Here is a 23,484-nt window from a genome sequence, read left to right as displayed (position 1 = left end):
GTCGTCACAACAATAGCTGGGGATTGTGTGTAGTGTAGTCTCTTTGGCGCTCCACATTTCAGAGAAAACAAGTTGTTTCTCAGAATTGAAGGGGAAAAACACAAAAGCATTGCACACAATTTAAACCTATCAATGTCGTTTAATTAACAAAGATAATCTGGTGTTTTTGAGTTGATGAGTAGTGGAGATATCACTGTCAAATCAATCGACAGTGAGGAGAATACTTACTTCCGGGTGTAAAATCCTCCGTTATCCAATGGGAATGGACGCTCACATTGCCTTTAACAGCCTCCAACACAAACGAATGCCGTGCTTCCCTAAGCGTCAAATCCCGCCGCCGATGGGAATACATTGCAATCAGTTGAAAGCTCTTTGCGTCCGTTTATGAAGCTGAAGGAGCCTCGGCGCGTCCCAACTGCACACCACGGGACCCTGACCAAGCGTCGCTCCTGGACGTTTAGGGAGTGAGAGTGTGTTGCAATAAGGCACAACAAAAAACGCTCACAACGTGAGGAACAAAACTTACAAAAAGTTTTCAGGAGCATGAATCAGGCATGTGACAAGATAAGCAAATGCTGATGAGCAGAGTGCTGGCATGAGGACAGGACAAGACGAACTGACAACAAACAAAGGGAAACTGGGGAATATTAACAGGAGATAACTGGGCACAGGTGAAAACAATCAGGGGCGGGGCTGGTGCTGATGAGCGCGGGAGAAACGCACTAGGAAAGGGAGTCAAGGAACCTGGGCTGAAGTCGAATAGTCCATTTAGCTTAGGAACCTTCCTAACGGAGTGAAATGACGTCCCTCAGTGGCAGCCATGATAAGTGCCGTTCGAATTCTCTAGATGATAGGAAAGCAGGTTTCAAACTTCCTTTATAACCTCCTTTAGCTTAGGAACCACTGGACCTCCCTGTCACTACCCGATCTGTCCCCCTGCCCGATCTGTACTGCGCATGTGCGAGACGGTCCGCCATATTGGACAACTACATACGGCAACTCTACTAGGACACTTGACACAGTGGCTTTTGGCAAAGCAGAAAAAGAACCGAGAGAGATTATTGTTATTACAACGTGACTTCACTATTATTTAACAACTCTTTTTATTGGGTTCTTTTATTTGGGGTTAAATACATTGTCAGAATAAGTGAGACATGGATTTAACTTCTGTTAGACAGCTATATGCCATACATTTTTGCATACATTCACAGTAAATATGTATTCAGTATGATAGCTGATACTGATGAACGTTCAAAACAAAGCACTTTGGCAACTTACCACATACGTTTTAAAATGCTTAATAAGCACCGTAACTTTCATGATATAATTTCTTGTTCATAATCGGTTGTTTCCGTGAACGGCCGACTGTTGTGTGACGGCAAATGCCGCGGCCGCAAGGCATTGTGGGTCAGCATTTTCTCCTCTCCTTTAGGTTAGGGAGGTCCAGTGGTTCCTAAGCTAAAGGAGGTTATAAAGGAAGTTTGAAACCTCCTTTCCTTTCATTTAGAGAATTCGAACGGCACTTATCATGGCTGCCACTGAGGGACTTCCGGGTCATTTCACTCCGTTAGGAAGGTTCCTAAGCTAAATGGACTATTCGACCACAACCATAGGTATAATCAAAAAGAGAAATATGAACGTTAGTTTTTACTGAAATGATCAAATAAAGTCAACATTTCACAGTCTTTACTGAGCTGTGTGGGGTTTGTTCTTCAACTTTTAAAATATGTTTGAATGGTGATATACACAGTGATAGATGTTAAGGACTAATGTTTATAATAAATACATTTGTATTGATTTTAAGATCTTTCATACAATCATACATATTGGGATCATTTGTATTAATGTGGAGCGGAGGGAGAGGGGGACGAGCATACGTTTCACTTTCCTTTTTTATTTCAATTCCAACTTTGGTCATGAAGAATATGTTTCTCTGTTGTCCCCGTTCATAAAGCATAAAACAACAGCATCAGAGCACGGTGCAGAGTCTCTAGATGAGTTTACAGTAGTCCCTCGTTCTTATTAAACATCCATGTTGTAGTCCGCTGTATAGAAAACTGTAGTTTCCATAGTTTCCCCACAGCAGCAGACGCACATTTATGACGTCCGCTGGCGCATCATAAACACGTTGGATAGTGAAAGTGCAGTCGGATTCTCTAAATGTATATCTACACAGGTTGGAGTTTTACATGACATCTCTTAAAACTATCAAAATGACCTGTATGGTAGTTTTATAATACAAAATATCCCTAAACTTAATGACAGTGCTGAACATATCACATGAAAAAACAAAACTTTAATACAATTATTTTTTAAACTTTAAAAAATCTTTGGATATATGATAGAATAGACTCAAGAGCCTTTCAAATTTGATTTTACTTGAAGTGCAGGACTTAATCTACCACATTTTCATAACAAAACAATGGGGTTGCTAAACCGTTGCTAAGCCAATTGTTGGAGTTGCTATAGCAACTCCAAGCTACCCCTTGGCGCCGCCCCTGTCCAGCATACACCTCTATGGTGGACGCAGTGCCAATCATCTCATTAACTGTAAAAAAGAGTGAAATGCTTGTACGGTGTTGATTATGGACATGTATGTGAATTTTCAGTGATGTACTTACTGGGCCATAAATAACTATGGGTTCACCTTGATGTGAAGTCAAGATTTTTGATAAGCCAGGTGGTATTGCAATTTCACACGTGTACAAAAGTAATCAATTCAACTGACGAGGGCTATGTGAATAAATGTAAGCGATGTGATGCAAGTAGCTCTTGGTCACTTTCATTTTTTCAAAGTAGCTCTCAGATGAAGAAAGGTTGGAGACCCCTGATCTAAACAGTGTTTCATTCGGGGATTTTTATCAAACACGCACCACGTAGGTTTTTAAAGGACGGTTCATCTGGCTGTGGAGGGAACGAGAATGGCTTGCGAAGGAGACGGTATGTGGGGAAGCTTATTTAACGTAGGCTACAGTTCAAGTCCCATTAAAGTTATATATTCACTATTCTGCTGCTCTATTACAGGGTGTCCGCGGGGTCTTAAAAAGTATTAAAAGTTGATCAATCAATTTAGCGAAAATGAAGGCTATTAAAAAGTATTAAACAGCATTTCCCGAGGTATTACATTTTGTAGCTTGTTTTCAATAAGTATATAAATTGTCCAAAGAGGTTGTATTCTACAGTTTGCCTGAATGTAATCATTGCGTATGTGTGATTCTGTGTAGTTTATTTATGGCATCCCGTTGGATTTGACGTTATCTGAACAGGACATCGCACCATGGATGTATAAGAGGCTTGTTAGAGATGAGCTGCGTCTCGCCTCGAAAGTAGACGAGAATAGACGATTGCAGCCGGGGGCGGTCACAAAAAGCTCGTCTGAAGTCGGACAGCCCGGAGTCGGCTTGACTCGGTTTGCAAAGGCGGAAATGGCGCTGGCGTTCTTCGTTGCAGATGAAGTGGATGCAATAGAAATCCCACAATTATGATATCACTACAAATGAATGACTCAAGTGTCTGTTCATTTTAAAACAAATCAATACAAGGGGGGTTGAATTCTACATGTAAAAGACAGAACCACTTATTACTTTTCAAAACTACTTCCGTCAGTGGTCTTTACCAGTTTGCATTTATAAAGAATGCATAAATGTATATAATCGTTAATGTCAGATATGTAGCCTATTAAGTAAGTACATTTGTTCCTGCTCAAGATTAGATTCAACTTTATTGTTATTGCACAGATTACAGGTAGCCTACAGAGACAATGAAATGCAGTTTAGCTTCTAACCAGGAGTGCAAAAAGCAGTCAAGTCAAAAGTATCAAACTACAGAATAAAATATAGAATGAATTGAATGATGAATAAACAGGGGGGCGCTCGTGAATTGTTGTCACGGAAAGAGAGGGGTTTTAGGTTGGCTGTTGACGGTCTTATTATACATCCATCGGTTGGTTTTGTGGCACATGTGTAACGCTGTGCCAACTTGGGCAAGCACAGGCAAACTTGAGCGCACACAGGGTGGAGAGGTGGAGTGAGCCAGGTTGAGCGATGGAGAGAAAGGGAGAGAGAGAGATTGAGCAAGGCAGAGAGCGTGAGCAGCGGTCTGCTTGCGCACAGAGCAGGAGTTTGTGAGAGAACACCTGCTTGAGAGTCAATTTCTCTTCAAAATATAATTGATTGCCAGCCTCCCTTGTCTCTGGCTGGCTTGCTAGCTCGTTGGTAACGTAACTGATTTCTTCTAATGTGCCTGCATCTGGCGCTGAGTTGCCATATTCCTTTCGTGAACCACTTCCTGATATCCATTGTTGCAGATAAATATAAATGATAATAGCCAAACTAACCTAGCAAGAGTAAACTGACAGGCTGCTGTGCCGCATCTCACTCAAAAACCCACACGACTTAACCCAGCGAAAAACCAGTCTCGCGCGCAGCCTTTCATTCAGAATTTTCTAGCAAAATAAAAAAATGATATTAAACTAGTCTTTCAACATAGTTTAATACAAAAATAAATATTAGGACAAAGCTCTACAAATAACAACAATAAACATAATAATAAAACAATTAAAATGTTGTATTCAGCCCTGATTAAAACAGCGGGCTCAAATCCTGGATGGGCGGGCCCAAATCCTGCACATGACGCCGGGTCTGCAGTGGTGTAAAGCAGTGGTTCTCAAAACATTTTCAATCATGTACCCCTTTGAAAAATTCAGCCAAGTACCCCCTGATCAGCGCAAAAACAATTTGTTAGGGAAAAAATGCCTAAAGAGGTACAGTACAGCCTTGCACCATCAGTGTCTGATGTATTAAAACAACAACATTGTAACTGAGAAACACTTAAATGCTACATTTCAAATGTTACAATCCATCACTAAATTCATGGCAAACCAATTTTAACATCATGCAATAACACTAAGACGACATTAGTTGCATTGAACTGATCCTTTTAATAAGTTGTACTTACAATGTAGTGAGAAACATGGGCTTGTGCTTCACTGAGGATCTTTGTCATTCTGACAGGGAGGCAAACTGCAGTTATTACACTTCGCGTTTTGAAATATGTGTAACTCTGTTAATATAAAACCCACACTGCTCAAACTTCGTTACTTTTCCTAAAATTGGTATATTTGTATATTTATTTATTTAGGGGCGTGGGGTATGAAGAGAAAAAAATATATGAGCATTTTATGAGCATGGGATTGTGACCCCTCATATAAACATATGCATAATGCTGCGCGATACTTTGCGGCCACACGCCGTTGTCAAGCAACGCTTATTGTTTAGGTCCTTTGAAAAGCAGGCGGTCATATCATTAACTAGAACTAGCTAGATCTGATAGATTTGGACATAAACGCGAGTGAAGTATAACCGGACGCGAGAGAGAGATCAGAGATCAGATCAGCTGCTGCTGACGGAGAACACGCAGCTCTGCATGATCACAGCTCCGCCGCTGTGACGGACCGTTGAGCCGAGCAAAATACACTAACGGGCCGTCTCCACAGCAGCGTTAAAAAATCTTGAAACGCTTCTGCCCATTCACTTTGAATGGGGTTTTCGCCTGTTTTGGGGAGTTTATATCCAGTTTACTTCGGGCTTTTTTGCTTCGTATGTCGCGGGCGGGAGATTCATGTGATTGGTTGCTCGCAAAAAATCCTCAAGCTTCAGATACGCCCACCTCCAAGATTTTTTAACGCTGCTGTGGAGACGGCCCGTAACGGGCCGTCTCCACAGCAGCGTTAAAAAATCTTGAAACGCTTCTGCCCATTCACTTTGAATGGGGTGACGTCACTTTCCCTCACTTTTCGCCGGAATGCATTGTGGGCAGGCGAGCGGAGATTCTCAGGATTTTCAAGATTCAAAGTTGAACAATGTTCAACTTTTGAAGCTGAGGTGGAAGCGGCAGCCAATCAAATCCCGTGTACGCAAATCTGGCAGTTCAAGCTCTAGCCAATCAAACGGCGTGTATGCTGGGAGAGACATACCGCAGATCATTTCCTCATATTCCAAAAAATGGAGGAGAAATTAGCGGTAGCGAATCAATCACCCGGTGCTTTATGACCAGACCTACCGGGATATAAACCGGAGGAGCCAGGCATGGAGGGAGGTGGCAGAGACAGTGGTATGTTTTCGCCTGTTTTGGGGAGTTTATATCCAGTTTACTTCGGGCTTTTTGGCTTCGTATGTCGCGGGCGGGAGATTCATGTGATTGGTTGATCAAAACAATTCCCAAGCCTCAGATACGCCCACCTCCAAGATTTTTTTAACGCTGCTGTGGAGACGGTCCGTAAGAGTTAGACCTAACACACACTTAGCTAGTTTATCTACTCTGGAACTAGCTAAACTAGTTATAAATATATTTATTATTTACTGTCGGCTCACTTATTACAGGTTCAGTGAGCTGCACGAGACTGACGGGCTGTCAGGAGAGAGGAAAAGAGAGCACCCCGTTTACTTTTCCCATTTTATTATCCAGAATTACTGTAAACTTTTGAATAAAGTAGTTAATCTACTATTAGTAGTTTGTTTGAATGCATTAATTATGTTTTTTTTTTTCATTAACATAAAATAAATCTCACGTACCCCCTGCAGTACTCCAACGTACCCCTAGGGGTCCGCGTACCCCCATTTGAGAACCACTGGTGGAAAGTAACTAAGTACACTTTCTCAAGTACTGTACTTAAGTACTTACTTGAGTATTTCAATTTGTTGCTACTTTGTACTTCTACTCCACTACAATTCAGGTGTAAATGGTGTACATTTACTCCACTACATGTATTTACTAGCTTTAGTTACTTTACAGATTTGGATTAATGATGTGAAATATAATAATAAATCACACTTTAGTTACACCTGGTGGAGTAAGTACAAGATCTGAGTACTTCACCTCTGCTATTGACACAGGTACTGTTACAGAGGGTATAATGCTGCTTACTAAAGCTGTTTTACTCTCCACAGATGTGAGGATCGGGGAAGCCCTGATCAAAGAGTAAGTTCCTTCACTCATTTTATAATAATATGTAGTTTTGGCGCTTTCCATGCTAATACAACATTTTACAACAGAAAAAGTTGAATCAATAACCGTTTAGAGACTGATCAAAATTCAACTTTCTTTCTTTATATCCCAGTGGAAATTGAGTCTTTTGATAGTTGCACCATTTAAGACTGATATATATGAAAGACGAATACATTTAAAACTGTCTTTTTACATGTATGTGTATATATATATATATAAACATAAGAATTTTCAAAAAATAAAGAAATAAAGAACTTAAGATAACATAAATATATTTATACTAAAATAAGAAGTTAAAGTAAAATGTCCAATAAATATAAAATAAAAGAGAATAAAATCAAAACCTGTGTATATTTCTTTTAGATTTAATAAAAAACATAAATCAACAAATACATTGGACTGATTGGTTGATTAATCATTAGCTGAGGTTATGCTAATGTCATTTTCTAGTTATTTTAAAAATAAAATAGTAAAAGAGGCCATCATCTGTGAAGACAACTGAAAACACACTCAAATATAATAAACAGATATGGTAATGATTAAAGTCAGCTACACTTAATAAGCATTATTTTGTAAATAAAATACAAATGTTCTACCTTAAAGGGGACCTATCATGCAAAATGCACTTTTGTACGTCTTTTATACATGAATATGTGTCCCCGGTGTTCCAGGGAACTCACCAAGTGTCAGAAAACACAACCCTCTCTCTTTTCCTCCATACCCAAATCTCTAAAAACGGGGCTGCAACGGATCTGATAAAAACTGATCCAGATTTGAACATTCCTCTGACGGCAGGACGGTGGAGCTGACCTATCAGGGGAATGAGAGGTTGCCGTGGCATGGTAACAGCATGGCAACATGACGCTCGTAACTCGGCCCCCTCCTTTGCAGGGGCCCGTGGTCAGCTGCAGCGCATGCAAAGACAGGGTGGAGGACAGCAAAATAGAGCGAAATGAGGCATGGCTAAAATGCATGATCTGTTTGGTATTTTGAAAAAGAAAACGTATAAATATACCTTATATAGGTATGGCCCTACAATATATTATTCAAATATAGCATGATAGGTCCACTTTAAATGAATCGTTAACTTTCTAAAGCGAGTCTCAGTTTCATTTCACAGGAACAGACGATTCCCTTACGGTAAATCACACTGTGATCATGACTTATATAAGGAAGTAATAAATGAAAAAGTTCCACTGCAGTTTATGACGCTGTATTCACAAATGGGTGTGTCGCCCTCGATGTGGCAGGATTAAATTTGAGCATACATTCTCCAACATGCTCCAAATGTCTCATGGATTATGGAAGACATCTACACATTCACTCATAGACAGGGAGCTACTTCTCTTGCCAGTTCATAGAGTCCTCTTGGGACCCCGGAAATGTAGAGTACCTCAAAGTTTTATGTTAGAAATGTATAGTACGGGTCCCCAGCACATAGAAGCTGCTGGATGCTAACTTGCTGTTAGGCAATTCGCACGTAGCATACGTTTTGTTAATTAGCATTACTTACTAATAGCCATGTGGATAATAGTCTAAAAATGGCTTGGTCTATTTGGACAATTTTGGAGTGGTTTTGGGGGTTATTGGTTATGTTGAGACAATTTTCTGACATTTCAGGATCAAAACTGGTAGTTTAAAACAGAAAATGCCAATAGCGTGTGTTGTGGGCTGATTTTGATTAATTTTGGGTCATTTTGGTAGATTTAGGGGATCATTTGGATTGGACAGATTGCCTATTTATTTGATGGTTGCAACACTACTCGTGGTAGTCAAATTCAGCCCACAGAGAGTACAAATATGGCCTCTTTCTGGTTTCTGGTCAGGTGGCATCCTTACTGCCCAAACCACTTCAACTGCTCCTTTCTACCAAAGGAGCAGTTGCTCTAATCAGAGTCCCTCCCTGATGACTGAACCTCTCCCCTGATCTCTAAGGGAGAGCCCCTCTCCTGAGAAAACCCATTTGGGCTGCTTGTATTCGCCATCTCGTTCTTTCGGTTATGACCCATGACCCATCCTTCATGACCATAGGTTTAAATGAGAAATGTTTTACCAAACGCTACACTACCATTACACTTCCCTAAAAACGGCATTATGTTGAGTAAAATAAAAGGAGCCATCATTGTGTCCTGAGCTTTTTTGATTTGTGGAGTCTCTCCACAGTTTGGCATTAATGTCTTGTTCTGTTCCAGGGTCATAAATGCGGAGCTGAAAGCCCTCCCCTCACAGGACGTTCCTCCTCTGACTACACCCACTGCAGAGGTGGAGAATGAGCAGGAGCAGAAGGTGGTGGACCAGCTGGCCAACATCACCATCTCCATCGAGGAAAGTCTGTACATTAAGAGGCTCCAAGAGTGAGTACTAGGGCTGCACATATTATCAAAATGTTAACCAAATTGCAATATCTACTGGTACTATATCTAAATTGCAGGAAGCAAATTATTGGCTAAATATGTATTAAAATATTGAAATTAAGTATTGTGGAGCTGCTGTGATATCCCGGCCTACAAATCGTATTTTACAGACTTAACAAAACATATTTGTTTGGTACCGGAAAAAAACACACCAGAATAATTTGATTTCCCACTGATGAGAATTATGATTCAAAAATGATAAATCCCACCAGTATTTTTCAGAACAACTTGAAAGTGAGCATCACAAGGAAAACCTCGCCTAAAAGCAATGACTTTTTTCCTCTGGATTTAGAAATATTGCAGAAAATCAGATCTTTGACAAACACTTGTTTATGACACTTACAACATCACGGTCATACGACTGCGCGTCACCACCACTCTGTGTGTGTGTTGATATTTTTGTCCTCAAACACACTCCACTCCGTAGATTCAAAGCAGTGCTGGAGGGCTGAGTCTCACTCCAGCGTTGTATAGTCCGTGTCACCGGCCTGTCCCGTTTGTGTTCCTGCCTGTAAGCAGGCACCAGCAGCAGTGAGATGTGGTCTGATTTGCCGAAGAGAGGGCGAGGGAGAGCTTTATATCCATGTCGAAAAGGGGGATAAACATGGTCCAGTCAGTGTATTTCCGCCGCGCGTCGAGCAGCTGATATGCTGGTAGTACTTCGGCAGGACCTTCTTCATGTTGTCAGTGTTAAAATCCCCGGCCACAATGAAAGCCGCTTCTGGCCGTGAAGTCTCTGTCCTGTCGATTACATTCAGACATTCACCAGTGGGGTATTTACTGATGTATTTTATGTCGTAGAACAAAACATGAGAATCCCTTCAGCTTGGATTAACTACTCCTCTCTTGTGTCTGTTGCAGTGCTATCGACGCGGTGGCTCGTTCCTCTGGCTCTAAGTTGGACATGTTTAAGAAGGTGGCAGTAAAAGTATTTAAGGATGGGATCACCTGGGAGAAAATAGCTATTCTCTTCTACATCGCCGGCAAGCTGGCTGTGAAGGTGAGCCAGCCTGTTAGCTGACGATGAGAATGGATTTTCACAGGTAAATTGAAAGTCTTAAGCAGTTAAAGCATAGGTGTGCACTTATTAGAGATCACCTTTTCATCAAACAGTGTGTGTGACTTAGTTCTCCATGAGGAACGTTATGTTCATATAAGCGTTGCAGAAGAGGCTGCTAACGTTAACCACCAGAGTCTGTTTCGTTTTTGAAACGCATCACTTTCATTTTATCAAAGGATTTTCAGAACATCTGCCTGACACTGTGTGTTTAGAGGAAAAAGCTTTGAAGTGCCTTTCGACCTCTGTTTCCCAGTAAAAAAGGAATCTCCACTTTATTATTGTGTATTTTAACTTAAATGATTGAGGTGGGAATGCGTTTACCTTGCACTCCCATCTTAGCAAATATGTGACAAACGTTTCTATAACTGAAGCCTTTGAATGTTTTAGGTGGTTATCTTAAAGACTGGAGGGGGATAGTTGTTCTTGCTCATCAGTGTTGCAGTGATGACGTTTAGGCAGACCCAGAAGTAAGCATCGCCTTGGTTACCTCGACAAAAAGCCAATCAGATTTTTCCATAGGGTATGGATTATGATGAAAATAACATCAAAGGTTTATGATACTCACGTTTTGTTCAGTAGGAGTATGTTCCCAAATTCATTTTCTTTTATGATTTTTGGAGTGTAAATGCAAGCTCCAGAACTAAAAAACGTACGCTTGACTATTACATCGCAGCTGCATTACTTCACGTCGAAACTGCTAAGCTAAAGGTGGCTGATGTCTGGTTTGGTGACGTTTACTGCGTCAAACGTGATTCTGTTTAGCAGTCTCAATTAGCCCCTGGGTTGCAACCTTTCTTAAAGGCAAAACACCTTAGAAATGCAGACATTTGTGAGACATCTACGGATGTTTTTTAGTGAGAAAATCTATTAGACTTGCGATAACCACAGACCCCTATCCCAAAACCCATCGGCTTCCACACAAGAGAACTGGAAGTGCAAACATGCAGTATTATTTCAAAGTTTCACTGAGAGACTTGGCAAGTTTGTTTCTGATACTAGCTAGCATGCTAAGCTAACCATCACATCTGTCAGTTGCAGTTTTTTTCCAATGATCCAGTAATGTAACTGAAATAAATTACAGTTTGGCAGTCGCTTCACCTTGTGTATGGACTTTATTTGTGTGTGTGTGATTCAGATGGTGGTGACTCATCTCCCCGAGTCACTGATGGAGATCCAGAGATGGACTGTGGATTTTTTCAAAAACAATCTACTGGTCTGGATTCAGGAACATGGAGGATGGGTATGTCAGAACTTCATTTCTTCCATATTCTTCTGTTTGGAGCTCTTTTCTCTGCCATCCTGGTTTTGGGCACATTAAGCCTCACTGTATGAACCTGCATAGCGTCGTATATAAAGCTTCAACGGTTCCTGACACACTGAGTCAGTGATGAAGTTATACCATGAGTGTGTCGAGTTTTGAAGCTTCCCCATTTTCAAATATTTTATATCCTTACTCTCAAGCAAAACAATTGGCCTGCAATGCAGCTCATTGACCATAGAAAGTTTTACATGGCTGCACCAAATGGCATCGGCCAATCAGTTGAGACCTCTTCAGTTATTTATGATTTCCATGGCTTGTAGACTATAATGCCTCAGTGGGCAATGTGATAGACCTAAAAGCAGTACGAGGAGCGAAACATGTGAGTGAATCCACAGGAAGTGAGCCAGGCGTCAAAGCAATTTTTAAGTTGGCCAAACACTGGTACTAAAAACTTCAGTGTCAGTCTGTGACGTCATTGATTCAAGAAACACTTTTCCTATTGACTAAACTTGCTAAATATGTATATCAGAGTTACAAATATTTTTTAACTTAAAACAACTTCCCAGGACGAACACTTGAATAGCCCTTGTTTGAATCATTAGGTCCGAAAAGTGGTAATTTCTCTAAAAGCTGAATCCAATAATACTTAACCGCTCCATATCGACTGAGCCGTGACTGACCAAGGAAAACAAATCTGTGCATGCACTACGGACTTAAGACTTAAATGTTACATAAAGAAGTTAAAAAAAGACACAGAGAAGGAAATATAAAAGAGTGCAAAACAAGAAATAACAGTATCGATGCCTGTTTAATCACAATAAATAACAACAGTGCTCTCAGTTCTACTGGCATTGAGCAGCTTCCTTCTTGTTAACCTTTCCAAAGTTGATTATAGTTCCCTTTTATTATCATTTATAATCAGTATGTTAATGACATATGCTGTGTCTCAATTAACTTATTTCTGTAATAACACGTGCTATTTTAAATATCTTTTATTAGTAAACACATTTTCAAGTAAATCAAATAAAAAATATATATTTTAGTGCATACATTCTCTCTTCATTGATTTCCTAACAATATGTTCTCCCGAGTCATTACGATGGACCACAGTATTGAACCTGTCACTCACAGATCAACAGCTTCTCTGAGCTGGCCCAGTCGTCCATGCAGAGAGTGTCCACGATGAGCACTCACACCTACGGCCTCGTCGGCATCGGCATCCTCATCGCCGGCCTGGCTACAGGACGCAACATCCCCTGGAGACTAAGCTGAAACTGACACACACACACACACACACACACACACACACACACACACACACACACACACACACACACACACACACACACACACACACACACACACACACACACACACACACACACACACACACACACACACACACACACACACACACACACACACACACACACACACACACACACCACACACACACACACACACACACACACACACACACACACACACACACACACACACACACACACACACACACACACACACACACACACACACACACACGGTCACAATAGCGTGGTGCAGTGATAAGTCCTAAACCCACAAATCCAATTTTAGCACTTTGGGGTTCCCTACCCGTTGGTCAACGTTATTTTAATACATGTTTGGTTAGATGCCTTAAATAAGCTCTGTGATTAACACAAGCTGAAGGGATGTTTTGTTCTACAACGTAAAATACATGAGTAACTATGTATGGTGAATGTCTGAAGATTTCTTGAAAATGGTAGTTGCGAAAAATTATGTATTGAAGTCAATGGAGAGAGAAAACGTATCTTTCGATCCCGTTTGAATTGTGCCACGAATTACACATATGATGTTTGTCAATCTTAAAAAATAATTTCCATGTCAAAAAAGTCACAGTTTGTCGTAAAACTGTTGAAATATAAGACTATGAAAAATACGCAACTAGAAAGACTACAAATCCCAGAATCCCGGTCCCGCATGCTGGCTCTTACAGAACCGACTAACTCCCCTTGTGTGTATGTACAGCTCTCAACATGCCCAGACTTGGAGTGATTTTCACCTCTTTTAATACTTTTCGCCTCATTCTGAAAGAAAGAAGTGAAATGTGCCAACGTGACGGCCGTCTTGGTGTGTGGTGCGAGACGGGAGATGTAGTTCATTGAGCGGTTTCACACAGAAAAAGGGTTACTTCACAGTTTTACGACACATTTTTATTTGTTTGACTTGTAAAATTATCTTTTAAATTGACAAACATCATATGTGTAATTCGTGGCACAATTCAAACGGGATCTAAAGATAATCTTTCTCTCTCCATTGACTTCAATACATACTTTTTCCGAAATAAGGTCCCATGGAGCACGACTCCTGACTTTAACCCTGTGTTTTCTTTTTAAATATCTGTTGTAATTTATTGTCTTTTATTGTGATTATAGAAATGTGTTTTTATGTGATTGTAGTTATTACATGTACAGCACTTTGGCGCGACCAAAAATCGCTTTTAAATGTGCTTTATAAATAAACCTTCATTTGATTTGATTTGATGGAGGTCCCCCGGAAAGGGAGGGACTTCACCTCTCTATATACTGTAAAGGTCACAAGTTGAACAATGTGTGTCAATATTTGTTTTTTTATATTATTTGTTAACAACCCATTTTTAACCCTAACTCTTTAAGCACTCACTGACAAGGAACAACCGTAAAAATAGAAATATAAAGAAAAAAAAAAAAAGTAATTAAAGGTGGGGTAGGTAATTTTGGAGAAACCGGCTCGAGTGCGCTAGAATTTGAAAATACACAACCGGAAAAAATCTGCCACTTCCTTACAGAGCCCCTCCTCCAACACACACGAACGCGCACATGACCAATGAGGGCACGAGATAAGTTTGTGCACAGATGGAAGGCTGACAGGCAGGTAGGCCATCCAGTTACTTTAGCCGGGCCGGCTAAAATGATTGGTCGTGCTTTTTACAGTACCACGGCTTCCACAGATGACATTTTTTTATGGATTTTTTGTCAAAGCACTTAACATATTCATTGCTATCGGGATGTTAAGAGCATTCCATGGAATATAACAAAAAGTGTATCTCGAGCCGGTTTCTCAAACTTACCTACCCCACCTTTAAAGTAATTGAAGGCAAATTAAATACATAAAAACAAATATGTAGCAAATGTAGTTATGTAGTTATTTTAAGCTAGGTCATTCAGGGTTATTCACATACCAACCAACCCCTAACCCTTAATGCTCAATTCGGACCATTGGAGAAAAATACAAATGTAGGTGTTTATTTACTAACTTTGTCTTTTCGTCAGTAGATTTCTTCTATATTCACCAAAGGTCAAATAGATCATGCATCTTTAGCATATTCAAGCATTCGATTTGTATGCTTTTATTGTCTGTCCATAGCCTTTGTGTACCTTGTATTCATTCTTATGTGTGCCTTTTATCTATTATTGTAATATTATATTTTATTATAATGTTATGTTTGCTGTGAAGCACTGTGGTAAACCCTCTGTTTTTAATATGTGCTATAGAAATAAAGTGGATTGGATTTGATTACTGTACACAAAAAAGTGTCATAAATTACAAAAAGGTATTGTCTTTGTGTTTTTATGTTAAGAATCAATGAGGACGTTTCATGGTGTTATTTATTAGTTGCATTTTTGACCGTTCATTTTACACTACATATCTTTAAAGGCTGCTTTCTCTAAAAGAGCCTTTTTTCCTTTCTTAGAAGACATCTTTCACAGAAATACTAACATTCTGAAGGTTTTTTTTGGAGGGTTTGTTCATATATCATTCATGTTCATAAAAATGTTAGAACTGTAACATGTGAACACAATGAAATGTAAATTATGAACCTGACTTTATCGAGTGTTCACATATCCATACCGGAGATCTTTGCAAATGAGTATTATAGCATAATTGCAATATTTAAAAGGGTAATGCCTAATTTGTGCCTTAAGGTATCAACTGGGGAGGAAACTTGGTGATATCTAGTTATTATTTTATTACCTTATCACACCGACTGCAGGCATGAGGGATCAGGTCAGCTGCTGAGCGCTTTTAAACGCACGACGTAGCCGAGATGTAGCGCCCATTTTCACGTTTGCTCGATGCTAGGCGATCCCTTGCCATGGTACACGATGATGTCATAACTCCAACTGACATGCTCAGAACGCTGCAAAACATCACATGATGGTTAAAGGTCCCATGTCATGGCCATTTCTACTGATCATAATTCCATTGTTGAGGTCTACTAGAATAGATTTATATTGTTCAATTTTCCAAACTCACATTGGTTTCTCATACAGCATCTCTGTATAGTATGTGTATTCACTCTCTGTCCTAAACGGCTTGTTGGAGCTCCTAACCCCCCCTCCCTGTGAGCCCAGTGTGCTCTGATTGGTCGGGACGTTGAGAGACTCGTTGCTGCGAGCTGCTGCGAGGAGCAGACAGGCTTCCGTGTCGGCGATACAGCGAGAACAAGCGAAACTCATCCTGAGCACACACAAACATTCACAGCCGAAGTAAAAACAATAAGTGTGGCTTGATATTGAGTAAGAAAAAGGTTTATAACGCTGTGAGAATGGGTCTGCAGAGAGCATTTCTCCGCGATCCCAACGTAGTAGTCCGAAAAACGTTTACCCATTTAAACAGTCGTGGTAGATACCTTGTTTGTTTTAAACATCATAAATACACAAACAACAATGAATACTTACAGGTTGTGTACCCGAATCTCCCGCTGGTCCAAACAAAGTAGGAACAGCATCGTTCTTCAGTGCCCTACGCTGCACATATCACGTACAATGTGTTGGAGCGCTAGCCAAAAGAAGCGTGAGTGTTACAAAGTGATGTCACTATGTTACTGAAGTAAACAAAGGAGTCTAATGGAGACGTTTCAGGCAGTATTTGTGGAGAGAAACTTCCTCTGAAGGGAACACAGGGAATTTAGCCTTCTGCAGACCATTTACATGCACAAAAACCTAGGGAAAAACTCCCAAAAAGCCTAAACTAGAATTTCCATATCATTTTTCATGGCCTGGGAAACCTTTTTCAATATCTGGGAACATGAACTACTCTCTATCAAATACAGAAACTAGAGAAGGAAGTCTCAAAGGTGTTATGCCATTAAGTAAAGCATGGAATTGCCTCATAGACAATGAATGGGAAAGCTACTTTGTGGATGTGTCACGATCTGTCAGTTTTCATGTTTTATTTACATGCACAAAAAACCTATAGAACACACTAAAGGAAAGGGGAAACCCCAAATGCATAATAGGGCCTCTTTAAAATTACTGAAAATAGTTCCAAAAGCGACTTCATTTCATTCCTACGCAAGAAGAAATTCCAAAGTTGATCAAAGGTTTCATTTATTCTGCAACCACAGTTACAGTAGTCTGAGTCAGACAAACCATGAGGGTAACTTTGAAAAATACAGCCTCTTTAGTGCCAAGTTCCCACTGTATGTTTTCGCCAATTCAGTTAGGAAGTACAGTTTCCATCCATCAGTTTTGATGTGCATTTGCAATTGAAAATATGAGTGGATTTAAAAAAAACACTTGAAACACACTTGCCTGAGAAGCAAAAGATGGTATATAACGATAAATATATAAAGGAAACAATTGTAACCTAAACTTAGCCAATACATCCTTTACGTAGATGAAGCAAATTAGTTTCATGCCCACTCTTTGGAACAAGGAAATAAAAGTGACGTTTTCAATACGTGCCTCTCTCCTTTCAATCGAGAAAGCCTAGTTTCAGCTGAACTTTAGAAAGCAATTTTTAGTTACAGTGTAGGAGTAAGGGACATTTTGTTTTTTTAAATAACACATCTTCTGGTTATATTTTAAGCACTATGACTAACAGCTCAGCGAGTGACTCACAAATTCAACCACACTACAGGACTTCCTGATTTAAAAAGTACATGCTCAATCAATGCAGTGACAACATGAACACTAGCTGTTTCTGGGTTTGGGTTACAGCTTTTTAGGAACCTTGAGCTGTGCATACTGTAAGCTCAAACTCTGACCCTCTCCACAGGGCACATTCCTTCATCTCCAGCCAATTTAAACGTGTACCCACATATGAAAATGGGGCTATATTACAGAAGATATCCAGCCAGATGTGCACATACCTGCTCTCCTGTCAAGTTGAGCAGAGACTTCAGGTCCTTTGCATTCAATATGGACACCTAGTGCGACGGAAAACATAGATTATTAAGGTATACTGCATGTTTATACTTTTAAATGTGTTTTTTTTCTGTTAAATATCGAGATTCCTTACTACACCATAGAGCATGAGTCCTTTAGGAACTCCTGTGATGAAATCTGCATCAAGGAAAGCAAAGGTTAAGAGATTTCAAAACAACACTGATGACAAAAAAAGGTGTGACCACACTACATTTGAAATCTTGCCAAGTATATTTGTCTAATATCTAGTCAGAATATGTATTTACACTTGCTATAAGACATAATAACTTCAGTGCAGTGAGATATCAGGTGTTGTTATTAGACAATGCATCATCTTGTTAAGTCAAACAATCTTATTTTGAGTTGTATCTCAGATGAAACCTTTTTTTTTTTTCACATTTTTATTGGAAAATCACCAACTAACATCAGAAAACAGAACACTTTTGAGCATTTGCAGCTTATTTTGCAACACAACATTTACTGATTCTGGTAAAATATAGTTCAACATAAATTTTCCCAGCTAATTACAAGATCTGATTTATCTAGATATCCCTTCTTCAAGGAATCTTACCAAGCACATTTTCACTTGTTCTATTGGCAGATTTTTGTACTTATTTCAAGTGAAAACAGCTTGTTTTTGCATTTTTTTCCAGTGCAATGAACAAAGACACTTCATGAAGTTTGAGGTTTGTTTGTATTTTATTCCCCTCTAATTGTTCCTGCTTCCGGAAAGACTTAATAATCGTTTTCCACTCAATCACGTGTGTCAAGGCTGAGCAGTTAGACATTAGACAGAGTTTGACCCTGTAGTCAGCCATGCATGTTGTCTCTCTGTACTGTAAACATGACCCTCACCTTCCTCATCATCCCCACTGAACTCGCCACCAGCCACAGAGTAACCTGCAGGAGGAACAAAGATTAAAGACAGAGGGAGAATGAGAGCAAACAGCTGTGGTTGGGAGTGATGAATAACATTAAAAAGGTTTTATAATACATCATCTGTTTTAGTGTGTGGGTTATAAGAAGTTTTAACAACACGTAGCTATTTTGTTTAATGATATTAGATTAGCGAACTAATTGCTCTTTTTTAAATAAGTCTTCAAGCTAGCTTCAGCGAGCTAACCCAGCAGCACAGATTACACCCACTTAGCTAAAGAACGATAGCCAAATTACATTTGAATCACCAAAAGGTAAATCATGACAGGTCTTTTGCTTGTTTATAATTATGGTACGTTGCAATCTCCCCATAGACACACATCTCCCAGCTAGAGATAGAGGTTTTAGTCTTTCTGGTTACTAGTAAAATAAATAGCCTTCACATTGTTGTTGTCAGTCATGTAGCGCATGTAGCATCATTTGTTTACATCAACTGACAATTTTAAATAAGTCATATTTAAATGTTGACATCTTACAATGGCTATGTGTACTTAATTTACAATTGACGATGACTTAATGCTTTGCAAAACCTGGTGCCTTTCCAGAAAATGCAACATACTGCTAACAGTTCAGTCAGATATTAGCGCGTCTAAGCTAGTAGCGGCTAATGTAGCAAAGAGCTGCTAGCTTCAAGCAGAAAGGCACCTGATACAGACATCTGGCAAAGCTCACTTCTTTCTTACTCTCAATCCTATACTTCCAGCGATTGAGTTGCATCATATTATCCAAAAAGGAACTAGCAAGAGTAACGCTATGTCTAAGCAAGGTAGCTCTGGATGTTTTTCTGGCCACTTTTTATACAACCGCCTATTGGCTTTCTTCAATTTTCTGATTACGAAGTTGACAATGTGACATGAGGTTGCTGTTAGAGGAATGTTTCATCGTATAAACCACAAATTGGCTCGTAAGCAGCTAGCACGCTTTAGCGCTTCGTCTATGCTACAAGCAAGGTAGCTCTGGATTGTTGGTTTGGTCACTTTTTAAACTGGTCTTTCCATCCTTATTATGAACTCCTTATTGATGAGTGAGACCGCTTTCCTTTGCGCTGAATAAAGACAACAGCAAAAAACGAATCTAATTGTAAATGGTGTCAGTAATACTATTATAACTGAAGCAAACTTGATAGAAAACGAACCTAGCATTTATATAAAAAGAGAATAACTAAATGCAAATGTTAGGGCTGATATGTTGAGATAAGGTTTCCCTCAATAGGCCCTGTTTTATTGGAGTGCAATGCTAAATCAATGGGGTACTCACACGACCAAAAACTATAAAACTATATATAAACCATAAATATTCCTCAGCCATCTGGAAGGGGGTTGGGGAACGATCAGAAACCCGACAGTATTCCCCTATACTGTGGCCCTTAAACTCCAGGCCCCACAGTTTGAACATTTGGAAGAAGTTAATGACGGCAAAATGTGTGTCCTGAGGCCAGCACCAGTCACAGTCACTTTTACGCTGCTATGGACAATTTTGCACTCCCTTTTGCACTATGTACATCATTTTTTTTATATATATCCTTGCTTACTTTAAGTAAACGGTTATTTTGTGGGTTTTTTGTAAATTATTGAGTCTTCTTGCAATTTAATGTGTGAGTTTTTTATACCTCGGGACTGTGGGAGACAGTGTTTCGATCTTTCTGTGTATACAAACATATTTTGAGATTGACAATAAAGTTGACTTTGACTTTTTGACTAGCTCTAAAGAAAAGGGTCATCAAGTTGAAATAATCAGAAGTTTACTGTATATCCCCTTGGGAGTATTATTGTGCTCAGTCTATTGGTGATCTTCCCATTAGATGATGACCTAGTATCTTCAGTCAGGTCATGAGTCATGCTTTCACTGATATTTTTGGCTTGATTGCAAAAGAAGAGGAAAGGTCAAGAAAGTCCAACTGCTGTTTTCCAGTTTTTCCAAGTACAAAGTTGACAATTTGCCACAAGGTTGGTGTCCAAATGTGTACAAAATGGAAAGAGTTCTTCCTCTATGGCACATATGTCAAACTCAAGGCCCGGGGGATAAATCAGGCCCTTGGCGGATTTAATTTCGGCCCGCAGGATAATTTCTAATTACTAATAGATCTGGCCCGCCGGTATATTGCACGCCCACCTTCACTCAATCCTGAGGGTCTCCTCAGCTCAGAGCCTGAGCCCAAACATTGATGAACTTGCACCCAAGATGAGGTGCCAAGTATCTGGCTTGAACTAGCATCACAGCAGCAAACTGAGTTTCAATGGATGTTTCCTTCTGCACTTTTTCTCTTGAGACAACAGGGCATGTTTGGTTTTTTCTTTGAGGGAAATAGTTTTTTTGAAGCTGTTGTTGGCCTGTGGAAAAATGTAATCATAAGAAATGACTCCGGAAAAGCTGCAGATAGAGCCATAAGAAATTAATGCAACTGATTATTTAATGTTTAATGTTGTTTTTATAGGCAATAATTTAAGCTTTGTTAGTTCCAGGTTTAATATGTGCATTAAGTTCATTTCAATACGTTTTGCAATAAACATTGAACCAGTCCGGCCCTCGACTAGTACCCATTTTTTAATTTTGGCCCACTGTGTATTTGAGTTTGACACCACTGCTGTAGGGAGTATGAATGTGATAAGAGAACTTTAGAAGGATATTCAGTTAGATTTAGGTTCTAATTACCTGCAGTCTGAAATGAAAAACTCAATCATTTGTTTTTAAGGTGATGGTTTTTTCCTTGACTTACCAAAGTCCTGGTCAAAATGTTGACCTCATGGTGGTGTTAGACAAAAGGTCAGAGGGTTTCTAACACCACCAATATTAACCTTTGGGAACCATGAATATCCCAAACTCAAATGTCATTCTGCTCTAAATGTTAATACATAATAAACAACCAACTTAAGTCATAAGTTCTTGTTGCTGGCAGGTGTTAAAATCAGGGATGCAAACTCATCAGGTATGAAAAAGGTGACAAGGATCCGAGCCCCCCGACCCCATGGAATATCAGCTTTAAAATGAGGAATAACAGAGGATTTTAGCAGTCAGAACAACTAAAGCAGTTAATAATAACAGAAATGCCAAAGAGTCACATCTAATATAAATGTATAAAAGCATTTATTTTAATTGTGTAGCAGTCAGTTTATAATATTTGGCAGCACTGTTGAGCATTTTGAAAATGTATTTTCATGCCTCTGTGCAAGGCTTAGTCTTTCTATCTGTATAGCCAGTGGTGTAAAGTAACTAAGTTCATAAACTCAAGTACTATACTTGGGTACAATTTTGAGATACTTGTACTTTATTTAAGTATTTCAATGTTTTGCTACTTTGTTCTTCTACTCCACTACAGTTCAGAGGTACATGGTGTACTTTTTTGTTAAATCAGACTAGTTCCACCTGGAGTAAATTCACAAGCTACCCTGCAGTATACAAAGTCATTCAAACTAGCTGCACCTTTACCAGCTTTGAGAACACTTTCATGATCAATCATTATAAAACATATCATATATATTATTCTGAAATGGACCAATCTGCACAATCACTACTTTTGAGGAACATTTTGAATGCAGGACTTTTACTGTAACAGAGTATTCCTACACTCTGGTACTTCTACTTTTACTCAAGTACAAGACCTGAGTACTTCTACTTTTACTCAAGTACAAGATCTGAGTGCTTCTACTTTTACTCAAGCACAAGACCTGAGTACTTCTACTTTTACTCAAGTACAAGATCTGAGTACTTCTACTTTTACTCAAGTACAAGATCTGAGTACTTCTACTTTTACTCAAGTACAAGATATATACTTATACCACCTCCGTTTATAGCCTATGAAAAAAGCTATTTGAAAACGAAGGCTAAAGCTAACGTTAGCAGATAGTGACAATGTATGCTAGTTAGCTAGCTCAACGATAATATTGCGACAGAAACACTTTTCAGTGCACATCACGCTCTGCCGCTCCAACAGGGAGCTCTGCTCTGAACACCTGAACGGCCCGTTCTAACAGCTGTTCACCAGCGGTCCAGTCTGTGCCACAGTGACTCCGGACCGCACAGTTAATATTAACGAACGCACCGTAGGTAATGTAGCTGCTGAAGCTAGACCCTCATCCCGGAGCAGCAGAGCCTTATTATACATCCATGAGCAGAGCCGCAGGAAGACTCGAGCACACAGCTCGCGCTGCATTATAATATATAAAAAAAGAACACCATGCGTGTCATGATGGCACATAACAGCTCGCGGCCGCAGATTACTCCGGGTCCCAGACCCCCCCATACCCCAAAAATATTTTTATTGCAGATCTACATGAATCACACAAACTACCTATTTTGGATTCAAAACGGCGAATTTCGCCGAAAGGTGACAAGTTTGCATCCCTGTAAAATGTACAGCAGCAATAAAAGAAGACTATCCAATATTCCAAAACACCATTAGCCAGAAACATTTCCCCTTGGACCATTCAAACACACTGGCCTGCTTAATACTGAAGTACAAGGCTATTTGTTATGCAGAATGACAGCAAAAAATGTTTTCTACATGGCGATAGCATTGCCTTCCCTACTATCCCTCTTATTGGCTACTTGTTGCATTGGTTAGTTGGATTGGTTAGGCTTAGGCTGAAGCCCCACGAGGACGAAGCCGTTTGACCCCCC

General features: G+C 39.7%; 1 protein-coding gene and 1 long non-coding RNA gene across 3 annotated transcripts; one reads left to right on the top strand and one right to left on the bottom strand.

Annotated features, from left to right (window-relative positions):
- Positions 1-2,855: 2,855 nt before the first annotated feature.
- Positions 2,856-13,014, top strand: LOC117475332 (apoptosis regulator BAX-like). Of its 2 annotated transcripts, XM_034121483.1 has the most exons (6): positions 2,856-2,940; positions 6,948-6,978; positions 9,198-9,359; positions 10,281-10,419; positions 11,615-11,719; positions 12,872-13,014. In XM_034121483.1, exons 1-6 carry the CDS (start codon positions 2,922-2,924, stop codon positions 13,010-13,012), a joined length of 597 nt encoding a protein of 198 aa, XP_033977374.1. In that variant the 5' UTR covers positions 2,856-2,921; the 3' UTR covers positions 13,013-13,014. The 2 variants fall into 2 exon arrangements, with proteins under 2 accessions (XP_033977374.1, XP_033977375.1); XM_034121484.1 differs by lacking the exons at positions 2,856-2,940; positions 6,948-6,978; positions 9,198-9,359 and adding an exon at positions 9,813-10,192.
- LOC117475333 lies at positions 12,778-16,070 on the bottom strand. The gene is made up of 3 exons (XR_004555158.1): positions 16,037-16,070; positions 15,755-15,920; positions 12,778-13,014 (listed from the first exon to the last, which is right to left on the bottom strand). It is a non-coding gene; the product is annotated as an uncharacterized LOC117475333 (long non-coding RNA).
- Between the last annotated feature and the right edge of the window lie 7,414 nt (positions 16,071-23,484).

This window comes from Trematomus bernacchii, unplaced genomic scaffold (assembly GCF_902827165.1).
Source record: "Trematomus bernacchii unplaced genomic scaffold, fTreBer1.1, whole genome shotgun sequence".
NCBI classification, from domain to species: domain Eukaryota; kingdom Metazoa; phylum Chordata; class Actinopteri; order Perciformes; family Nototheniidae; genus Trematomus; species Trematomus bernacchii.
Note: the sequence above shows the minus strand (reverse complement) of the source record. Positions and strands in the feature narration are given on the sequence as shown.

Bases quoted from the DNA above. Each gene is read 5' to 3' on its own strand.
- LOC117475332 (XM_034121483.1), top strand. The intron at 6,979-9,197 runs GTAAGTTCCTTC...GTTCTGTTCCAG, and splicing joins GGGGAAGCCCTGATCAAAGA to GGTCATAAATGCGGAGCTGA. The intron at 9,360-10,280 runs GTGAGTACTAGG...TGTCTGTTGCAG, and splicing joins TACATTAAGAGGCTCCAAGA to TGCTATCGACGCGGTGGCTC.